Source organism: Trachurus trachurus (genome assembly GCF_905171665.1).
Source record: "Trachurus trachurus genome assembly, chromosome: 17".
Taxonomy (NCBI): domain Eukaryota; kingdom Metazoa; phylum Chordata; class Actinopteri; order Carangiformes; family Carangidae; genus Trachurus; species Trachurus trachurus.
Window position 1 is genome coordinate 9,217,287 of NC_139900.1, and position 20,152 is coordinate 9,237,438.

A 20,152-nucleotide genomic window follows, 5' to 3' on the forward strand; every position below is an offset into this window, starting at 1 on the left:
AAAAACAAACAAACAAAAACAAAAAATCAAATTACCTTTATTTTCAATTATTTTATTTTATTTATTTATTTTTTTATATTTTTTTTGTTCATATGTTGGCATTGCAAAGTTTTTATATGTTATGTCTGTCCATTTCTTTATTATGTTTTATTTCTTTTAACATGTCTGAAATAAACTTAAACTAAACTAAACTACATTTAGTAAACACAGCTTACTAATAAATGTAGGAAATAAATACAGTGTTTATATCTGAAATATAGTGAACTTAAAGTATAAAGGGTAACACTTTATAATAAGTACACACTGACACTATTAAGCATTAGTTAAGCTTTAAATACTGAATTCATTATTATAACACGTGAATACTTATTAGTATGTAGTTTATAAACACAGTTAAAAATGTTGTACTCATCATTTATAGGCACTAACTTTATTTATAACTACATACTAATAAGTATTCATGCGTTATAAATGAAGAATTCAGTATTTATTAATGTGGACTTATAAAGTGTTACTGTATAAAGAGACAAAAAAGATCGTTTCTGCCTCTGTAAAGCTGCATCGTATACCAACAGAAGGAGACCTGTCATATACGTAAACTGTCACTGTATTTACTTTATGCATTACTGATGAAGCCTATTTTTAAGCATATACATTAATAATACTTCTTATTTGTGGGATGACAGTTTGATTTTCTTGCCCAGTATCCAGTATGAATTGTGCAGTGTAGTTTGTGTCGTGTGGTTTTATATACAGTATGTCACAGAATCCGAGACAGGTCCTCTGGAATATACTATAGTTTATTAACTCTAATCGATGTGTTATATTAAATATTAAAAACATCAAGTAAAAATGGCCACATATATTTACACAGCAGCAGAAGCAGGAGTTAGTTATAGGGCTGAACTGAGCAGGACACTGTTGTGCTTTTAATTTCTACTCGGCCGTGGGACAGAACATCAGACAATCCTTGTGTGCTACACACACACACACACACACACTCATCCCCACACACACATACATCCTATACGTGAAACAAAGCTACACAGACACACGCGAGTGTTAACCTGTCTCTGTGTTAAAGGTTTTAGACACACTGACACACACACACCCTATTCACCATAATGTGTTGAGTGCAGTTCGTACATTTATATCATATTATGTGTCATGTTGTTGTCTGATTCATATATATTATATATTTTCTGCACCAGATGATGGTTTGTAGCTAAACTAAGATTTTAGCAGGGTAAAAACATGTGGACTGGTGTTAGTTACTCTCCCACCCTCCTCTCCTCTACAACACCTGATTGATATACTAATAAATCTGTGCATCTAAACAAAGTCGAGGTTTCTACAGTGTGAGTCTATACCTCAATATCATCTAGTGATATTCATGCGCAGGTGAAATTAAAGCGTTTATGCACTGCACCTACTTTAAATGTGAACGATCCATACATTTAACTCACATCTGTTTGTCCAACAAGACAAATAAATGGCCTCTTCTCTGTTTAAAAACATTCGCCTTTGGTCCACAAGATGTATATCTATATACAGTATATACTATTATTGACCCCACCTGAAGCATAGTATTTTCATTTAAATGTAGATATAGGCAAAGGGTGATCGGAGCTAACACAACAGATCGAAAAAGAGAGATAGCACACACGTACAACAAAGATCAACATAGAAATTAAAGACAAGTGTCAAGAATTGAACTCTGTCATACGGTAACACAAGATATGGCGTATATATACTGTAGAACTGAGTCTAAAGAAAACTACTCATTTTTGCCTTGAAAGTAAAGATCTGCAAACACTGACTGTGGAGTGGTGGCGATAAACTGAAGGGTCTGTGTGTAAAGTGTAAACATTCGCTGCTCTTCTAGGCCTCCGATTCCGATTGGTCGGTGGCGACGCTGCCGTTCAGCTCGCCCGGCCCCGATTGCTCCTGAATGTCAGTCATCTCCCCGACGATGAAGGTGGGCTCCCCTCCTTTGCTGCTGGCCGAGCCGCTGTCCTGCTGCTTGGCTGCCGGGTTGGTCAGCGTGGGCTCCTCGTCCAGCCTGCTGGAGATGGACCAGTAGAGGTGAGCGTCCAGTCTGGCCGCGGCCAATGAGAGCTCGCGCGCTGAGCAGGAGGGCGTGTCAACCTTTGGGGAGAAGGGGGGCGACAGACAGTACACGCCATGATGAAACACACAAAATAATATAAAATATAACTCTTTAAAGGGATAGTTCAACATTTTGGCAAATTGGCCCATTGCCATAATCCCTATAGTCATAACAGTAGGTTCGTTACCTTTAATTGTCAGTGCAAGCTATTTTTAGAACGGCAGAGCAGAGCCGTGAGCTGCTCAGAGCTATGCTATGGAGGCTAAGGGAATTTCTTGGTTTCCCTCATCAAACTCATCAAATACACAACTCAAAAACGCTGTCGTAGACAAGTTGTGGGCTGCGCAATCACCACGCTATGAGATAATAACACAACGTTACCAGACAGAGTTGTTTATGAGGGAAATTCATGCAAAACCGCTGATGCGCGTTGCCTTCAGGGACAGTTTTTCATCAAGCAGTCTCTGCATTTCCCTCTAAAACAACTCTGCCTGGTAACGTTGTGTTATTATCTCATAGCGTGGTGAATGTGCAGGTCACAACTTGTCCACGAAAGGGTTTTGGAGTTTTGGGATTTTGTATTTGATGAGTTTGATGAGGGAAACCAAGAAATCCCATGAGCCTCTGTAGCGTAGCTCTGAGCAGCTCACGGCTCTGCTCCGCCGTTCTAAAAATAGCTTGCACCGACAATTAAAGGTAACGAACCTACTGCTATGACTATAGGGATTATGGCAATGGGCCAATTTGCCAAAATGTTGAACTATCCCTTTAAGTAGAGATGTCAAGATTACTTGTTTTCACAATTAATTGCGGTATTAAACGCCACAATTAATTAATCGTAAAGATTCCTAAATACCGTCACTTTCCAAAAAAGGTTGTCGGAACCGTATCGGCAGATGTGCACCAAAATAAAGGTGAATGCACAGATGCTGGTCCATTTACCTAATGTAACACTGAATTGGTAGGAATTTAAATGTAAGCCCGTTTGTAATTTTAAAAAAGCGATTAAAATAAACGTAAACATCTTGTATAGATGACAATCAATGACTTGAATATTTCAAACACTTCCCCTGGGGGATTAATAACTGGTCCTATATTCATCGATACTTAAATTATTTTGTGCAAATGATTAGTAATGTAAGTATATTTTGACTACATTTGATTTTATACATTCATAGTGTTGTGAAATTAATGAATGCATAATAATTGTGATAATCCTAACACTGTGATTATTTCTCTGTCAATAATCGCACCAATAAAATCTATAATCGTGAGTTTTTGAATACTTTTGATTTTAAACCACATAGAAAAAATGTTACCATTCCCATGTATTTTTTCACTTTAACTTCTCTAATTAACATATTGGGCCCAAAAATCACGTAGAGTGATATCAGCTGATTCAACCACTTTTTTATGTTTTGTAAAATTACAAAAAATTACAAATATATTGAAAGAAATGTGACGCCTGCTCATCCCACCCCTTCGGAAGAGTATTAGGGCTTCAATGGGGGAAAAATGAGAGGAAGGAGATTTTTTTTTCGTTATTCACTTTGAAAATCAAGTCGAAACATCTGCATGTTTGAGTGAAGTTGACAGCAGCGCTCCAGGTGATCTATTTCTTTTGTGATCTGGAGGGTTAAGAACTATTAACACTCATCTATGAATGGGAACTGGGACTTAGTTATAGCTGAAAAAAAAGCTTTAGTATGTTTGTCTCTGCAAAAACAAAACATGATATAAATACTGCAGTCAGACTTCCTACATTTCCCAGCATGCCTTGTGTGGACCCCCGAGAGAATGTGAGGACTCAGCTGCTGGTTTACACATGTAGGTGGAGACAGGAATAGGGATAACAGAGCAGGACTTGTTCCAGTTTTTCTCACAGTTACCGTCCATTCTGGTCTCGTGTCAATAAATATTTAACAACAGTTAACAACAGCGCAGAAAGAAGCCGGTGGTGTTTGATTCTGACGGACTGAAACATGGCCTTTGTGTTGATGTTTAAAACGTCTGACGCATTTTCATACACGACTCCACTGAGCTCTTATCAGAACACAGTGTCGTGTCGTTTTTGTCCGTCTATAAAAACGAGACAAATCCCACTTAAGATGACACAAACAGCAATCAAGAATAACAGTCTGCCTTTAAAAACTTAATAAAACCCATTAAATCTTTCATACAAACACTTCGACCTTGCTTCCTCAGATAGAAAGACTTCAAAAAGATACAGAGACACAAAATACACAAAATATTTTATATATAAAAAAAAATGTTTCCCTGACACGGAGTGAGTCACCAGTTCCTGTTTGGTATCGGACGGCCAGGGCCGGCCCCTGGCATAAACACTCTATGCGGTTGTTTAGGGCCACAGCCGTTAGGTGGGGGGCCACATGATCAGAAAGGTACCGGGGTTCATTCAAGTCATTTAAACATCCTGAGGTCTGCATGTGCACGCTATGAGCTTTATATGTAATTTGATGTCAATATTCAGCTTCTTTTATCTCACATTTGAGACATTTGGTGAAAATAGAATGGCAGAATGACAACATTTGTGCTCAAAAAGCAATTTCATTTTAGACTTGTTTTCTACACTTCTATATTACTGTATTCATATCCTATTTCAAGCACCAAAACAGTTTGTTCTCATGACTGAAGGTGTGTTTTCACAAGGGATTTGACATTTTTCAAAAAGCAGACCTCAAATTTCCAGCATTTGGCCTAAATTATTTCTTTATACAGTGTTCTAGTGCAAATTGGCCTCAGTGTGCTTACAGCGGAGGTTCTAATATTTAGACATAAAACACTTGAGTATTGTTACATCTGCAAGTATCTTAAAAAGATCAATTTAAGAAAATATGTAAAAGTCGAGAAAATGGCCTCAAACCTCAGAGGGCATAAACACGTCTGTATTCAGTTTTAACCAGTGATTTGGTGTTTGCGCTTAGAGTGCAGGGCCACAAACAAAAATCTTGTTTAGGGGGCCACCAAAATCCTAGGGCCGGCCCTGCGGACGGCTCAACACAATCAGCCTCCTCTGAGCCTTTATCACAGCCTCGGCTTCAAGAGACGTTACCTCAAACGTGTGATGAAAGGCTCCGTAGTCGATGTCAAAGAAACCCTCTGCCAGAGACATCATCGGGCTGAACCTGTGACCCCACAACACCTCCTCCGCTAGATAGGAGCTCCTCGCCTGGCACGTCATCCCTGCACACACACACACACATGAAAACAAACGCACATAGTGATGAGTACGTACATTTATAATGCAAGACAAGAAGCTATAGGCAGAAACTGGAAGCGCCACACCTAAAGCTCTGATGCAGACATAATTAATTTACCCACTGAGACACAAACAATGTAATTGGCAGGCCGTCCTAACATGAATATTCTCTGCAGCAGAGTTATGACTGTCAGCTTTTTCTTTGTAACTCTCCACAGCACTCTGACTAAGGGAATCAATATTTGGAGTGGGCAGAGAGAGGCCACCTTTACCTCATGGAGACGCATCATGAATAGCTTCGATACACTGAAATCTTGCCAAACACTGAGGAGCAGTGGAGTATATTATCCTCCCAGAGTGAATGTGACATAAGGCGATATGAAACAGAGAGGGGGGGGGGGGGATAAAGAGAAAGAGATAAGCCCGGTCTGCACAGCTGCCTGCCTGGCTACTTGTTCCTATCACTTTAGATTTTGTTGTTTTCAGTCAACAACATTAACACAACAGAGGTGTCAGCGTAAACCTCTGAAGGGGATCCAGGAGCAGAGATTGTGTGTTTTCCATCACACAGCTCCTCAAGTTTTAGATGAATTTGGTAATAGGCCTGTCACAAATATTACATAATCACCAGATTGCAGTTATTTAAGCTAACCGCAATCGTTCTGCATAATTGTTCAAATCGTTTCCATTCATCCGCATAAAAACACCTGGATGAAACTAACAGAAATGTCATGTTTCCGTCACTGTTTCCTCGTCGTTTGAGGTTTGACTGGTCTTCACATTGCGCCCCCTTCTACTGCTATGGTTAATATGCTTAACTTCTAATATTTGACTTCCACATTTCAATGAGCATCTACTGTATTGACATTAGCATCATGGATTTAGTTGCAAAGCCAATAAATGACTTTGTCTTCTTCTTCTTCTTCATAAGCTGTATGTGTACTATTAAACTTTGTCTAGGCTTATACTATAATAGTGTCATAAAATCATCAGAAAAAGACAATGAAATCATTCATCGCAATTACTTGTTTTGCAATTAAACTTAAAGTAAAATTGGTAACACTTTTACTTTAAGTACACAGTATAAGCATTAGTTAAGCATTAATAAATACTGAATTCTTCATTTATAACGCATGGATACTCATTATTATGTAGTTTATAAATACAGTTATAGTCCAGGCAATCTAGCTCATTTTGGACCCAAAAATAGAACTAATTGTAACAGAATGTTTTTCATATTTAAAATTAATTTTCCAAGAAACTTGAAATACAGAAATGTTACTTTTCATGTATACTTTTATTGTGTGAAGTGTGACTGTGGTAGGAGTAAAGGAAGAAAATAAGCCTATTCGGGTGTATTTTGGGCATATTCCATTAGTGTATTGCTCATTTGCATACTCAAATTCATTTTCCAAGAAACTTATTGTTAACTTTTCCATGTTTTGTGGTTGGATTGTTCCTTATCTAGCTCAAGGTTATAGGTAATTGAACTTTAAATATGTTAAATCTTTAAACATGACTAAAATGTAAAAAATGTGATAACCTTGTCCTAGACTTTGAAAATTAGCCATCCTATTACTAGAGGCGCCTCTAATTCATTAGATCTGTATGACGGCCAGTCGGCCTGATGGGTGTTGGTCTATTTAATTATGATGGAGTTTTTGACTGATTTTTGTATGTTTTGGTTTTGCACTAGATGTGTTTCTGACTTATACATTCCCTTTACCATGTGACTCACCATGTGACCCTCAGGGGCAGGTTTAAAAACGGGGCGTCTGATGTGTATCAGTTAGTCTGATGAAGAGCAATGAGCTCGAAACGTTACTATTGATGTGCTAATAAATCTGCACATAAGGGAGCTGATGTGTGCGGTCTCCTTCTTTTGCCTTTCCTGTCTACAATTTTGAGGCCAGCACCTTTTGAACTGGATGTGCGCGACCGTGTCTACTCTTTTCCAAGAAACTTGTAATACAAAAAATGTTACTTTTCATGTCTCCTTTCATTGTGTAAAGTTTCATTATGATAGGAGTAAAGGAAAAAAATAGCCCCATTGGGGTGTATTGTTGTCAGCACCATAGACTTTATACAGTAAATAATGATGCGAATTAAACATATTTCCCCAACTAGGATTTCTTAGGACTTTTAGTATGTTGTTCTGGACACCTCATAGAAATGATGTATGGTGAAAAACCTTCTGTTACAAGTAGTCTGTCAGAAAACGCTATTTTGCCTGGACTATTAGTGCTTATCAATGATGAGTAAAACATTTTTTAGCGTGTTTATAAACTACATACTAATGAATATTCATGTGTTATAAATGATGGATTCAGTATTTAATGCTTAATAGTGTGTACTTATTATAAAGTGTTACCCTAAAATGTCATGATTGTTATAGCCCTATTTGATAAAAAGTAAACGAACCTCTCTAGACCTGGCAGTGTTTTGAGCTTCCAAAGCCGTTAAAAAAAAAGTTATGGCAAGTAAAACACAACACATTCATATTTAAAGGATAATTTCCGTTTTTTACAACCTGGACCTTATTTCTAGCATAAAATACGATCATTTACTCACCCAGATAACTTTGGTGTCATTTGCAGTCGTTTTGACGAAATTAGCCCCAGTGGAGCGGTGCGTATATCTGTATAATGCGAGAACACGGGGCACGCAATGCAGCCTCTAAATAACACATTATCCACCGCAAAACTCGTTCATTTCACCAATATTTTGTTATGATACACTAGTGCTATTCCCCTCCGAGCCCGTGGTGGCATGTTATCAACATCCGGGGTCGCTAGGTTGACTACTGACCTCTGACCTGGATGATGTCACGGCTCATTCTGATAATAATCATTCTGCTTCGGCATTCGGGTCCATTTTTATCTCAACTAGCCAGAGCTTTAGTGAGTCCAGGTTGAGGAGAGGAAGCCTGTGGAAGCTGAACTTCATCCAGCTGCTCATTTTGTTCTGACAAGTCGGAAACACGCAGAAATGAACCATAGTATTAGCGGTAGCAAGTTAGCCGCGCCGGGCAGCGGTCGGAGATGACATCATCAGAGGTCAGTAGTCAACCTACAGGCGCCGGATGTTGATAACATGCCACCACGGGCTCGGAGGGGAATAGCACCAGCATATCATAACAAAATATTGGTGAAATAAACGAGTTTCGCCGCAGATAATGCGTTATATAGAGGCTGCGCTTGGGTGCCCCGTGTTCTCGCATTATACGGATATACGCACCGCTCCACTGGGGCTAATTTCGTCAAAACGACTCCAAATGACACCAAAGTTGTCTGGGTGAGTAAATGATCTTATTTTATGCTAGAAATAAGGTCCAGGTTGTAAAAAACGTAAATGATCCTTTAAGGCAGACAATGGTCACTGACAAATGGATGCAGATGTGTATGCTCCCTCCACCTGCGTCTTACTGCTACATCCCTTAATCTTCAAACATTTAGCAGACAACAATGAAGTGATGAGGACGTTCAGTCGGAGACCACCTGTCCTCTGATGATCTGATCGACCCCCCCACATTCGCTCCAGAGGGACCAAGAAGAGATGAAAAGCTCTGGATGCTGCAGCGACTACACTCAGACATCCTGCAGGAGGAATTTCATTTTCTAATGGACAGTTTCAAAGAGCGTGCTTTCTGAAAAGCAGCGATGGTCTCACTGAGATAGTTATATGCATCTGCAGGATTAATATCCTAATGCTCGTTTCTAGATGTTGCAGCCAAACATGCTTTTACTGTGCAATGATATCGAGGCCATTGGAAACTTCACAGTCAAATTACTGCGAGGTATTGCTTCCCATACAATATACACTGTGTTAGCTGTTAAGATTATATTAGAGTTTTTTTTTAAATGATTTTTAATGAGAAAAAAACTCAATATATAATATAAAACCCTCAAGTAATAACATATTGTTTATGGTACTATTTGTGCAGCTTGTACCTTCATAAATTTTAAAATGCAATCATAATCAGTTCGATAGCGCTGCATTTGTTTTTCGCCACTATTTGCAGTGAGTCACCGTGTATTCATTCACTGCACACTGGTTTTCAGCAGCACGTCTTTTCCCCTCGTTTTCATTTCATATGCAAACATGGAAATGTATTCCTGCTCACTCATGATTATTTCATCTATCTTGTGCACAAAACTACCAGACTTAATTATGTGTATATAGTCTTTTAAGATTACTTCACCCGGCCAACGTCACCTTAAGCAAATCAGAAAGTTATTCTAAATCTCACTAATCTCTCATTTGAATAATACTGGTCACACGCTGAGGAGAGTGACTCAGCGTTTAACCCATTCACTCACCGGTAGCCTCCACCATTCCCTCCAGGATGACCACGATCTCAAAGTCCTCCTTCTCCAGCTGGGACTGGGACATGTCCCAGAAGGCCGAGTGTGCGTCGATCTCGTGGGAGATGACCAGCGGCGAGACGAGGAAGAGGCGATCGTCGCCCGTCTCGAAGCCCACGCTGATGTCCGTCTGGTCCAGAGGGATGAACTCGCCTGAAGGAGGTGAGGAAAGTGGAGAGAGCTTTAAAGGGATAGTTCAACATTTTTGGCAAATTGGCCCATTGCCATAATCCCTATAGTTTTAGGAGTAGGTTCTCATCAAATACACAATCCAACAACTCCAAAACGCTCTGGTGGACAAGTTGTGACCTGCACATTCACCACGCTATGAGATAATAACACAACGTTACCAGACAGAGTTGTTTTAGAGGGAAATTCAGAGACTGCTTGATGAAAGACTGCCCCTGACAGGAATGTGCATCAGCGGTTTTGCATGAATTTCCCTCTAAAACAACTCTGTCTGGTAACGTTGTGTTATTATCTCATAGCGTGGTGATTGTGCAGGTCACAACTTGTCCACCAGAGCGTTTTGGAGTTGTTGGATTCCTATTTGATGAGTCTGATTAGCCTCTGTAGCGTAGCTCTGAGCAGCTCATGGCTCTGCTCCACCGTTCTAAAAACAGCTTGCACCGACAAATAAAGGTAACAAACCTACTGCTATGACTATAGGGATTATGGCAATGGGCCAATTTGCCAAAATGTTGATGTATCCCTTTAATTAAAGAGGAAGACTCTCCTTAATGGTTCATAACAATAGGTCCCACTGTAAAATGTGTATAAACGATCCGGTGGTGTTTGGCGTCACGCTATTATTCAGGTATTGAACAAAAGAGGAATTCATTATTCATGATTTATTGCGTGAAGTGACAGTCTGACCTTCCTGAGTCTGTTTGGACTTGATGAGTTTGGCCCTCATGTTGGCCCCTACGATGTGGGAGCTGCGCAGGTCGCCCACTCTGAACATCAGACAGAGCTTGTCGTCTCTCAGGGAGATGACGGCGTGTTTGGAAAACACCAGCGTCTCGGCTCGTTTGTTGGGCTGCGAGATCTTCACGAACATGCAGCCGACCTGGAGGGGAACAGAAGAAGCAGGAGCTTAAGAGAGAGAATCCAGGCTGAGCTTGTTTATTTATTTTCTTTTTTCCAGCACAGATTGCTATTTCCAGTTTCCAATGTTTTTGAACAGCAGTGACACTTGAATTAACCTCAGCCTCAATCATTTTTTTTTAATACACGTAGTACACAACAGCCCACATTTCCATCAGTGGCTCGTATGGCTTGTTTCCAGCTCAGAAAACATGCATAAACATGACTCCTTGCCTGGGCGTCAATGTGTGGACTCATCCTCATCAAAAGAGTGCTTACTTGGTGCAAAAAAATCCAGCTCCATTAGCACTTTCAGAGTAAATATTCGTCTGTAGGTAGAAAAGCATCTGCATTGAATTAGTGTCATTTTGTCGGCATCGCATCCATGTGTTCACTCTTCTCTCCGGGCTCATGGAAAAACATGTATGTTCATTTTTAGATTGGACTCAGCTGAACTGAAGGAAGAAACCTCATTTTAATCAGACTGCATCTACGTGTACGTCTTAATTTGTTTGAGTTTATTTAGACGCCTTCCAGAGAGATGGAGATTTGATAATCTGAGATGAATTTTATCTTATCATATGCTGTTTATTTTTCTTACAGCCGACCTCCTAATGACTGATAAGCTTTTTCCTTATGTTAGATTCACACTTGTAAAATACAGCTGACATCATCCTGGTTTGATATTACATGAATTTTGAATGTTATTTCATCACCATACTGTGCTAATACTTTAAAATTAGTATAAAGTGGAAATGACTGCACGAATCACCACATGTGATTTTATTATCCTGTAACTTTAGGTTTTAACAAAAAAACACATTTATTTTAAGTCAAGCTTTCTAGTCTCAAATTGAATATATTATTTAAAGGGATAGTTTAACATTTTGGCAAATTGGCCCATTGCCATAATCCCTATAGTTTTAGCAGTAGGTTTGTTACCTTTAATTGTCGGTGCAAGCTGTTTTTATAACGGCGGAGCAGAGCGGCGAGCTGCTCAGAGCTACGCTACGGAGGCTCATGGAATTTCTTGGTTTCCCTCATCAAACTCATCAAATACACAATCCAACAACTCCACAACGCTCTGGTGGACAAGTTGTGACCTGCACATTCACCACGCTATGAGATAATAACACAACGTTACCAGACAGAGTTGTTTTAGAGGGAAATTCATGCAAAACCGCTGATGCGGTATAAAATTTCTGTCTGGTAACGTTGTGTTATTATCTCATAGCATGGTGAATGTGCAGGTCACAACTTGTCCACCAGAGCGTTGTGGAGTTGTTGGATTGTGTATTTGATGAGTTTGATAAGGGAAACCAAGAAATCTGAGCAGCTCGCGACTCTGCTCCGCCGTTCTAAAAATAGCTTGCACCGACAATTAAAGGTAACAAACCTACTGCTATGACTAAAGGTATTATGGCAATGGGTCAATTTGCCAAAATGTTGAACTATCCCTTTAAGATGCAGGAAGGAATCTGATGCATTTTATTTTTGTCATTAAAATATAATGAACTTCTTCATCACCAAGTCATAATATTCACGCACTCATTTCTAAATTCGACTCCTCCGTCTCTCTCTGTCTCGCGGCACCGTGCTGCTCACCATGAAGGCGTTGACCATCGATCCCAGTATGGCTTGCAGCAGCAGCAGCATGGTGCCCACTGGACACTGGTCGGTGATGACACGGTGGCCGTAGCCGATGGTGGTCTCCGTCTCGATGGAGAAGAGGAAGGCCGAGATGAAGCCGTTGATGTTGTTGACGCACGGCGTCCACGTCTCATCCTCCAGATGGTCCAGATCACCCCTTGGGAAGAAGAAGAAGAAGGAAAAAGGAGGGGAGTCAGCGGGAGAGAAAAAGGGGAGGAGGGAGGGTGACAGAGTGGGCGTCAAGAAGAGAGGGAAAAATAGACGGAGGGTGAGAAGATTTATATTTTTAGATTGGAGGCGCGGAAATATATGTGAAGTGTGTATGATGCGACGAGTCAGCTCTGCCTTTATATACCACCTCCCCCTCAGCTAATTCTTGCAATGAAAAGGAAGTAATCCCATCCATCATATTTAACCATCACGATTAACCCAACATTCAGGATGTCGCTTTTTCATGACGCAGCAGAAACCTACTTTCTCCATCATATATCATCACACACACAGTATCTTCACCGCTTCTGCTTCTACTGCTGAGAGAGTCCAAACACACACACACACACACACAACACACACACACACAGACGCTACTACGCCGGCCAACGCCTCCCGATTATCACAGCTTCAGCCAGACAGGGGAGGGCTAATTAATGAAAGTGGCGTTAAGTATTTTATATAATCTACGACTTTTTATTGACCTGTGTTGGTGACCGAGGAAATGCAGCAACAGCGACAGCTCCCTGGCAGCGCTCAGGGCGGCCTGTAATTGATATAGAAAGGTCACAGTTTTATGAGACGAATACGTTAGCTAATTAGAGTGGGGATCCAGCAGACACATCTAGTGAGGAGGACCTAACACATCACGATAAAATACACTGTAATATTAATACTGCCTTGTCATCTGCTTTTTGGGGCTTTTTTTTTTTTTAGCCTTCATTGCAGAAATGATAACTCACAACGTCATCTTCCATCTCTGAAGCTGTGGAGCTATCTCATGATGGAAAGATTGATTTCCCTATCACATGTGTATTAAATGAAGATAGCACAAAAGACCAGACGCCATCTGATGGAGTCAGTCAATCAGTAGGCATGAGACGACCTTCTGGGCAGCAGGTATTGTCAGGATCTGCATCCCCGTTGTGTCAGGATCTGTATCCCCGTTGTGTCAGGATCTGCCCCCCCGTTGTGTCCCTGTGTCTTGTCTTAGCGTTACGTCCTCTGTGGGTTCCTTTGTATAGTTTAGTTCCTGTTTTATTTTGAAGTTCTGTGTTTTCCTGTGTCTGTGTGTTTTGTTCCCTGTTGTGTTCCTGTTTCCTGTTTTATTTTGAAGTCAGTGGCTGTGTCCGAAATCCCCCCCTACTCACTATATAGTGCACTATATAGTGACCACCAGGCCATTTTGTAGGTGTCCGAATGTTTAGTGATTGTTAATGTTCACTATATAGTGCACTGAATCTATCCCACAATTCACCGCGAAATGTAGTGAGCATCCGATGGTCACTAACCGGAGCAAGATATCCCATCATGCATTGCGGTCACGGATCACCGTTACCACACCGTCCCAGAATGACCGGTGTAGCTACCAAATAAATGAAGTAGTGACCGGTGTAGCTATAAATGAAGTGGTGCAGCAGCCTCAATAAATGTGTCCAGCTGCCAGAGTTGTCCGGTTGCGGCTTCCACAGACTCCCAAAACAAACGTCAGAGCAAATTTCCTAACAAGTGTTATAAACTGACCACAGGCTCTGGATAGCGAAGCTCATTTCTGTTAGCCCGTCTATGGTGTTTTACATTAACGTTAGCATTAAGCTAGCGGACGTTATGCTTAGTTGTGACACTGGCTGTGTGTGTTTTGAATGTTGTTTCAAACTATGTGGGTTTGATTGAACATATTTGATGCTTAAATATATATATTACCGCTTAATATTAGGGGTGTAACGGTACACAAAAGTCACGGTTCGGTACGTACCTCGGTTCAGGGGTCACGGTTCGGTACGGTTTCGGTACAACAGACACTAATTGAATGTAAAACTAAAATCTGTCTTGTGTTATAAAAGTTAAAAGAAAAAAGAATACAAAATAAAACAAGTGCATTAGGAGTGTTATAATGCCATTCATTAATTCTAGAGGAAAAAAAACGTGCACTTGACAACTGGCAACTATTATTCGAATTATTAAATTATTATTATTAAAAAAATATTATTAAAAAAACAAAACAATAAACTGACATCAATGTTGGTTTACACAGTTAAATTAGACTAGCAGTTACTTTGGTGATTTCTGGTCCTGTCTGTGTTCATAAAACATATTAGGCAGCTACACGCACATCCCCCAAAAAACTGAAGACTAGGTGCTGGACCACCAAGAAAGACACAGGTAAGGGAAAAAGGAGACCGCACACTAGTTAAAAGCTCCCGTGACAGTTTGATGTCACTCACACGTTTCGGGCGTCAGCCCTTCATCAATGTCTGATTATATATAGGCCTAATGTGCGGTCTCCTTTTCTCCTCACCTGTCTGTGTTCATGTCAAGAGGCTTAAAAGCTGCGGGATAAGTTGTTGCACACAACTAGTCTTTTTACTTGCACCAGTGATTGACATATCGGGTTGAACATGCGCTACGTGTTTGATGCGTTTCTAGCGACGCACCGCGCATCCCTGAAACATCGCCGACGGACTTTGTCCGGTGGACCAGTCGCGAGCATGGATGTATTATGGTCGCGAGCATAGACTGTAAGGTCGCGAGCCGCCGCCGCCGCCGTTTGTTTCATTGAGAAGCCACAGTGACATGAATGAAGCAGACAGCTCTCCTCCTCTTACTTCACTCTCTCATCACTTCTCTTCTTCTTCTGCTATGACGGCTGCAGGCAGCTTCGAGGCTCATTACCGCCACCTGGATTCGAGTGAGGACTCGACTTTTTTTTTTTTTTTTTTTTAATATTCATTCAGACGTATTCGTCGTGTGACTGTGTGCACCGAACCGTGACCCCCGTACCGTGACGGCACGGGACGAATACATATACCGTTACACCCCTACTTAATATATTGCTTTACTCCTCTACACCGGCCGTTACAATGGTTGTATCCATGGTACCTGCACCGGCCGTTACAATCGCGGTCGGAACGTTTTAATTATGCGACGTAATACGTCATTAACTGTGCGTTGGAGTCGTGTCCGAAAGTGTTTTTTTATTTGACCAGTGAGTCACTATATAGTCACTATATTGAATTCACTATATAGTGAGTAGGGAGGAGCGAATGAGGGAGTGATTTCGGACACAACCCGTGTCTTACTCCTGTCTTCCTGTTAAAGCAGAAGTAAGCGATCCGGTGGTTTTGGCTAACTTCCTGTCAGCAGATGGAGTTAGCAGTCCCTGTCGCTACCCGATCCGCGACGCTACCGGATCCGTGACAGCCACGTACGGCAACTCCACTTGGACAAACTTAGTTGAATTGACTTAGGATCACTGCCCTATGTGCGTCGCCACAGACGGTTTATCTTTTTATTTATTTTTTTAAATACTTTATTAGTAATGTAAATTGAGGGTTGGTTGTGGTGATCTGGATCTTGATGCTCAGAAAACAGGAACACAGGCGGACTTTTAATGTTTACTGTCCTCTTTTCTCGCCGGCCTCATCACCATGACAACCACAAACAATCACAACTACCACAACACTCACTGAATAAACGAGTCTGCCGCGGCTGTCTTATGACGGACCTACGCGGTTTTTATTTTATTTTATTTTATTTTTTAATCATTTTCACAGTACCGTATTTTAAATTCACAGAACTTAAAGCATGTACGCAAATCGGGCAGTGCCCAAATGAAGTTTGTCCAAGTGGAGTTGCCGTAGGCAGCTGTCCAAGATGGCGGCCGGTCTGCGCATGCGCAGACCAGTTTTGTCACGGATCCGGTAGCGTCGCAGATCGGGTAGCGACAGTCCCCGCCCTCGTCCCTACGTCACCACATTCACGCGCATCCCTTGGCTGCACACACAGAGAGGACCGCCCCTTTATGCCGTTCTCTCTCCTCATTGGATAAAGGTTGTAGGATACAAGGAAAGTTTTCTCCTTGGCTCAGAGCAGAGCAGAGTGACTGACAGACCCTTCAGACCAAACACTCTATAGAAGTGATTGCTGTCGGAAGATAGAACTATTTAAGACTTATATTAACACAAATATTCTGCTTACTTCTGCTTTAAGTTTCCCGCCCGTTTGATTACCTAATGTGTTTCACCTGTCTTGATTTCACCACCTGCGTCTTCCCTTGTGTATTGTGGTAGAGTTGGTCGGCCAATAACGGGAGGGTTGGTGGTTCGAATTCAGCTCCATCTCAGTCGCTGTTGTTGCGTCCTTGCGCAAGACACCTTAACCACCTTGCCTTGTGTTAATGTGTAGGCTATAAGGTAATCGGTATTGGCCAGTTTTTTCACCGATAACCGATAAAATTTATTTATTTCAAAACACGTTCTTTTGGCTCTGATGCAGTTGTCTCTCTGCCTGAAGTCACTGCTCTTGGCTGTGTAACACCGTCCCGCCCACAGAACCAAGATTTGTGCAGATGTTGGAGTTTGTTTTGTTCTAGGTCTTTTCATCATAGATTTTTTTTACAGTGCACAAAAAAAGAAACAAACAGTATACTGTATTTAATCTAATCTCAGGTGTGTTATTGTAAATTTTGACACCAAAGTTTTCTTCTTTTTTTTCCCTTTTTTTTTGGTGAAGTTAAGTGATAGACAAGGTCACATAAGGGACAAATACGTTACAACACATGGACTAAACATACAAACAGTTGACATAAGGAACAACAGGAAATGACGTGAAGTTACGATGATACATGTTGGTAGTATACGTTTTCATAAAAACTGCAAATGATTATCGGTTCTAAATATCGGTTAACGGTTTCCTTGAATACTAATAATCAGTATCGGTATCAGCCCTGAAAAAACCATATCGGTCGATCCCTAATGTGCATTTGTTTGGTGGTGGTTTGGGGAATTGGTTACAGACGTAGCTCACCACCACTAGGTGTAAATGTGGTCTGAATGAATACTGGTTTGTGTAAAGCTCTAAATAAATCCAAGCCATTATTGTCATCATTATATGCTTTATATGGATCTTACCTGCAGTATGCTATGAGGTACCAGATGGCCCCGAAGAAGAGCCATGTGACGGCGTAGGCCATGACGAAGACGAAGAGCGAGCAGCGCCAGTTGAGGTCCACCAGCGTGGTGAAGATGTCCGTCAGGTAGCGGTACGTCTCCCGCATGTTCCCGTGCTGCACGTTGCATCGACCATTTTTCTCCACGTAGCGCTGCCTCTTGCGTCGCGCCCGGGCTGATGGAGAAGATGGGAGATGGAGGAGAAGACAAGATTTAGGGTACAGAGTCTTACAGAGTTATAGAAAAGGTATATTTGCTTTTCAGGAAACACCTGCAGCAACAAATTTTGGTTCTGTTCTACGCTTGAAACAAGGTTGAGGACAAATCTTGACAAATCTTCACATCGCCTGCGTGTTTCAAAAAGATTGCGTTCTGGGGAACTCTTTCAAAACGCCTTTAGAAAACTTCTAAAACCATGTACGCCTTTCTAAAGTTTGACTCTTTTGAAGCTACAACTCTGACTGCAGTCGTGAGGGGTCGTGAGCTGAATGAAGGCAAGAACTAGAGAGATTGGAGAATAAACACAGGAAAGGCACCAGGGGATGAAACTAGGACTTCCAGAGCCTGTGAAGACGGGATAAGGGAAATGAAGACAGACGGGTGAGGGAAGAGAGAGCAGATGAAGAACGACAGGACAAAGTCATCAAACACACCGGAAAGAAAAGTTACAGCGCTGGATGTTGGTCACTGTTTTTATGATCCTGTTAGGGATTTTTACCATGGCTGCAGCTAAAACTTACTCTGGTGTTTTTGTCACTTACACTAACAACAACAACGATATCCTTTACCATGCATCTAAATCAACATCTAAAGGAATAGTTAAGCTCTAATCTTCAGTCTTTCTGCCTCAGTATTCTCACATTTTTGAAAGTGAAAGATCTCGTTGGTGCAAAACATGAGAAGTTACAAAAAAAAAGTTACATTAACCTATAAGTTTCCTTTTCATTAACAGCACTTATTCAAGAAAGAGGTGCAGCAAAGAAACTGGAGCAAACTGAAAAAGAGGCCGGCTAATGGAAAGAAATATGCACGACTTGTCAAAACCGCTGAGGGGTGAAGCAGCGCAGCTCGGTCCGGGTGACAGGAGATTCACAACCACTGCAGGCGAGACGAGGAGGAGAAACAGATGCACAGGTTCAACTGATTCAGTGTGTGTGTGTGTGTGTGTGTGTGTGTGTGTGTGTGTGTGTGTGTGTGTGTGTGGAGGAGGATAATGATGCCAATGATCCAGACTATAGATAGACTACTAGTAATGATGCACGTGTATCCATCATTAGCACGTTTGAATCAAGAGACAGTTGTTCCATCATTAAAGGTTTAGTTTACAGTTTTTCTCTATTGCTAAAACACTAAACCCTATTGTCTGAACCAAATGCTCAGTTGTCTAAAAACCCACTGATTGAATCAGTCATCAGTCAGTCACTCTTTTGGCAAAACCATGAGCACTTTTCACCTGTTTAGACACAACTTGCCAACACATTTTCATTGTGATGCACCTGTGTTGCATAATGCTGAGTACAGGTGGCAAAAGTCACAACACAACTAAAGCACAGGTTTCACCGGTTGAACACAACAACTCAAAATTGACCACACTTGTGGCTAATGATGTGAGGGAACAAACTATATAAACCAGTTCAGGATTAAAGCAGAAGTAAGCGATCCGGTGGTTTTGGCTAACTTCTTGTCAGCAGATAGAGTTAGCAGTCCCCGCCCTCGTCCCTACGTCACCACATTCACGCGCATCCCTTGGCTGCACACACAGAGAGGACCGCCCCTTCATGCCGTTCTCTCTCCTCATTGGATAAAGGTTGTAGGATACAAGGAAAGTTTTCTCCTCGGCTCAGAGCAGAGCAGAGTGACTGACAGACCCGTGTTTCAGACCAAACACTCTATAGAAGTGATTGCTGTCGGAAGATAGAACTATTTAAGACTTATATTAACACAAACATTCACCTTACTTCTGCTTTAAGTCCTGTGGCCTGACCCAGTGTGGAGAAATGATGCTGTGGCTGAGTAATGCACTTCTCATTTGTATATTTTTGTACTTTATTTTTTACTACTACTAGTAATGATGCACCATCATTAGCAGGTTTGAATCAAGAGGCAGTTGTTCCATCATTAAACAGGTTAGAGTCGGGGTCACTCACCCCAGCCGAACCTCCCCCTCTCCTTCTCCCTCTCCTGGGGCTTCTTCCTGATGTGCTGATTGGCCTCGGCCTGTCGCTGGGCCAGCTTGGCCTGGAACGACCTGCCGATCTTGGCCAAGGGCGGAGGGGACGGCGCCGTCGACTCCGTGGTGACGACGTGGCCCAGCTCCTCCGACACGTTGAAGACCCCCGTGGCCTCGGTGGCCACCTCCACTTCCTCCCCGTCCACCTTCTCCTCCACGGGGAGCGAGAGGGAGTCCGGCCGGGACGGGAAGACCGAGTTCTCCAACGCCATGGCCCCTGAATGTGTGTGTGTGTATGTATGTGTGTGTGTGTCTCTCTCTGTGTGTGTGTGTGTGTGTCAAGTGTATTAGTGTGTTATTGATATCCTCCCTATGGCAGACTCTGTCCAGTGC

At 41.7% G+C, this 20,152-nt stretch overlaps 1 protein-coding gene across 1 annotated transcript; it reads right to left on the reverse strand.

Moving 5' to 3' along the window:
* Nucleotides 1-1,881: 1,881 nt before the first annotated feature.
* Nucleotides 1,882-20,031, reverse strand: kcnj9 (potassium inwardly rectifying channel subfamily J member 9; the record flags this gene model as incomplete). Its single annotated transcript, XM_083990962.1, has 7 exons — nt 1,882-2,148; nt 5,184-5,314; nt 9,650-9,847; nt 10,571-10,763; nt 12,386-12,587; nt 17,551-17,764; nt 19,737-20,031. 7 exons carry the CDS (start codon nt 20,029-20,031, stop codon nt 1,882-1,884), a joined length of 1,500 nt encoding a protein of 499 aa, XP_083847088.1.
* Between the last annotated feature and the right edge of the window lie 121 nt (nt 20,032-20,152).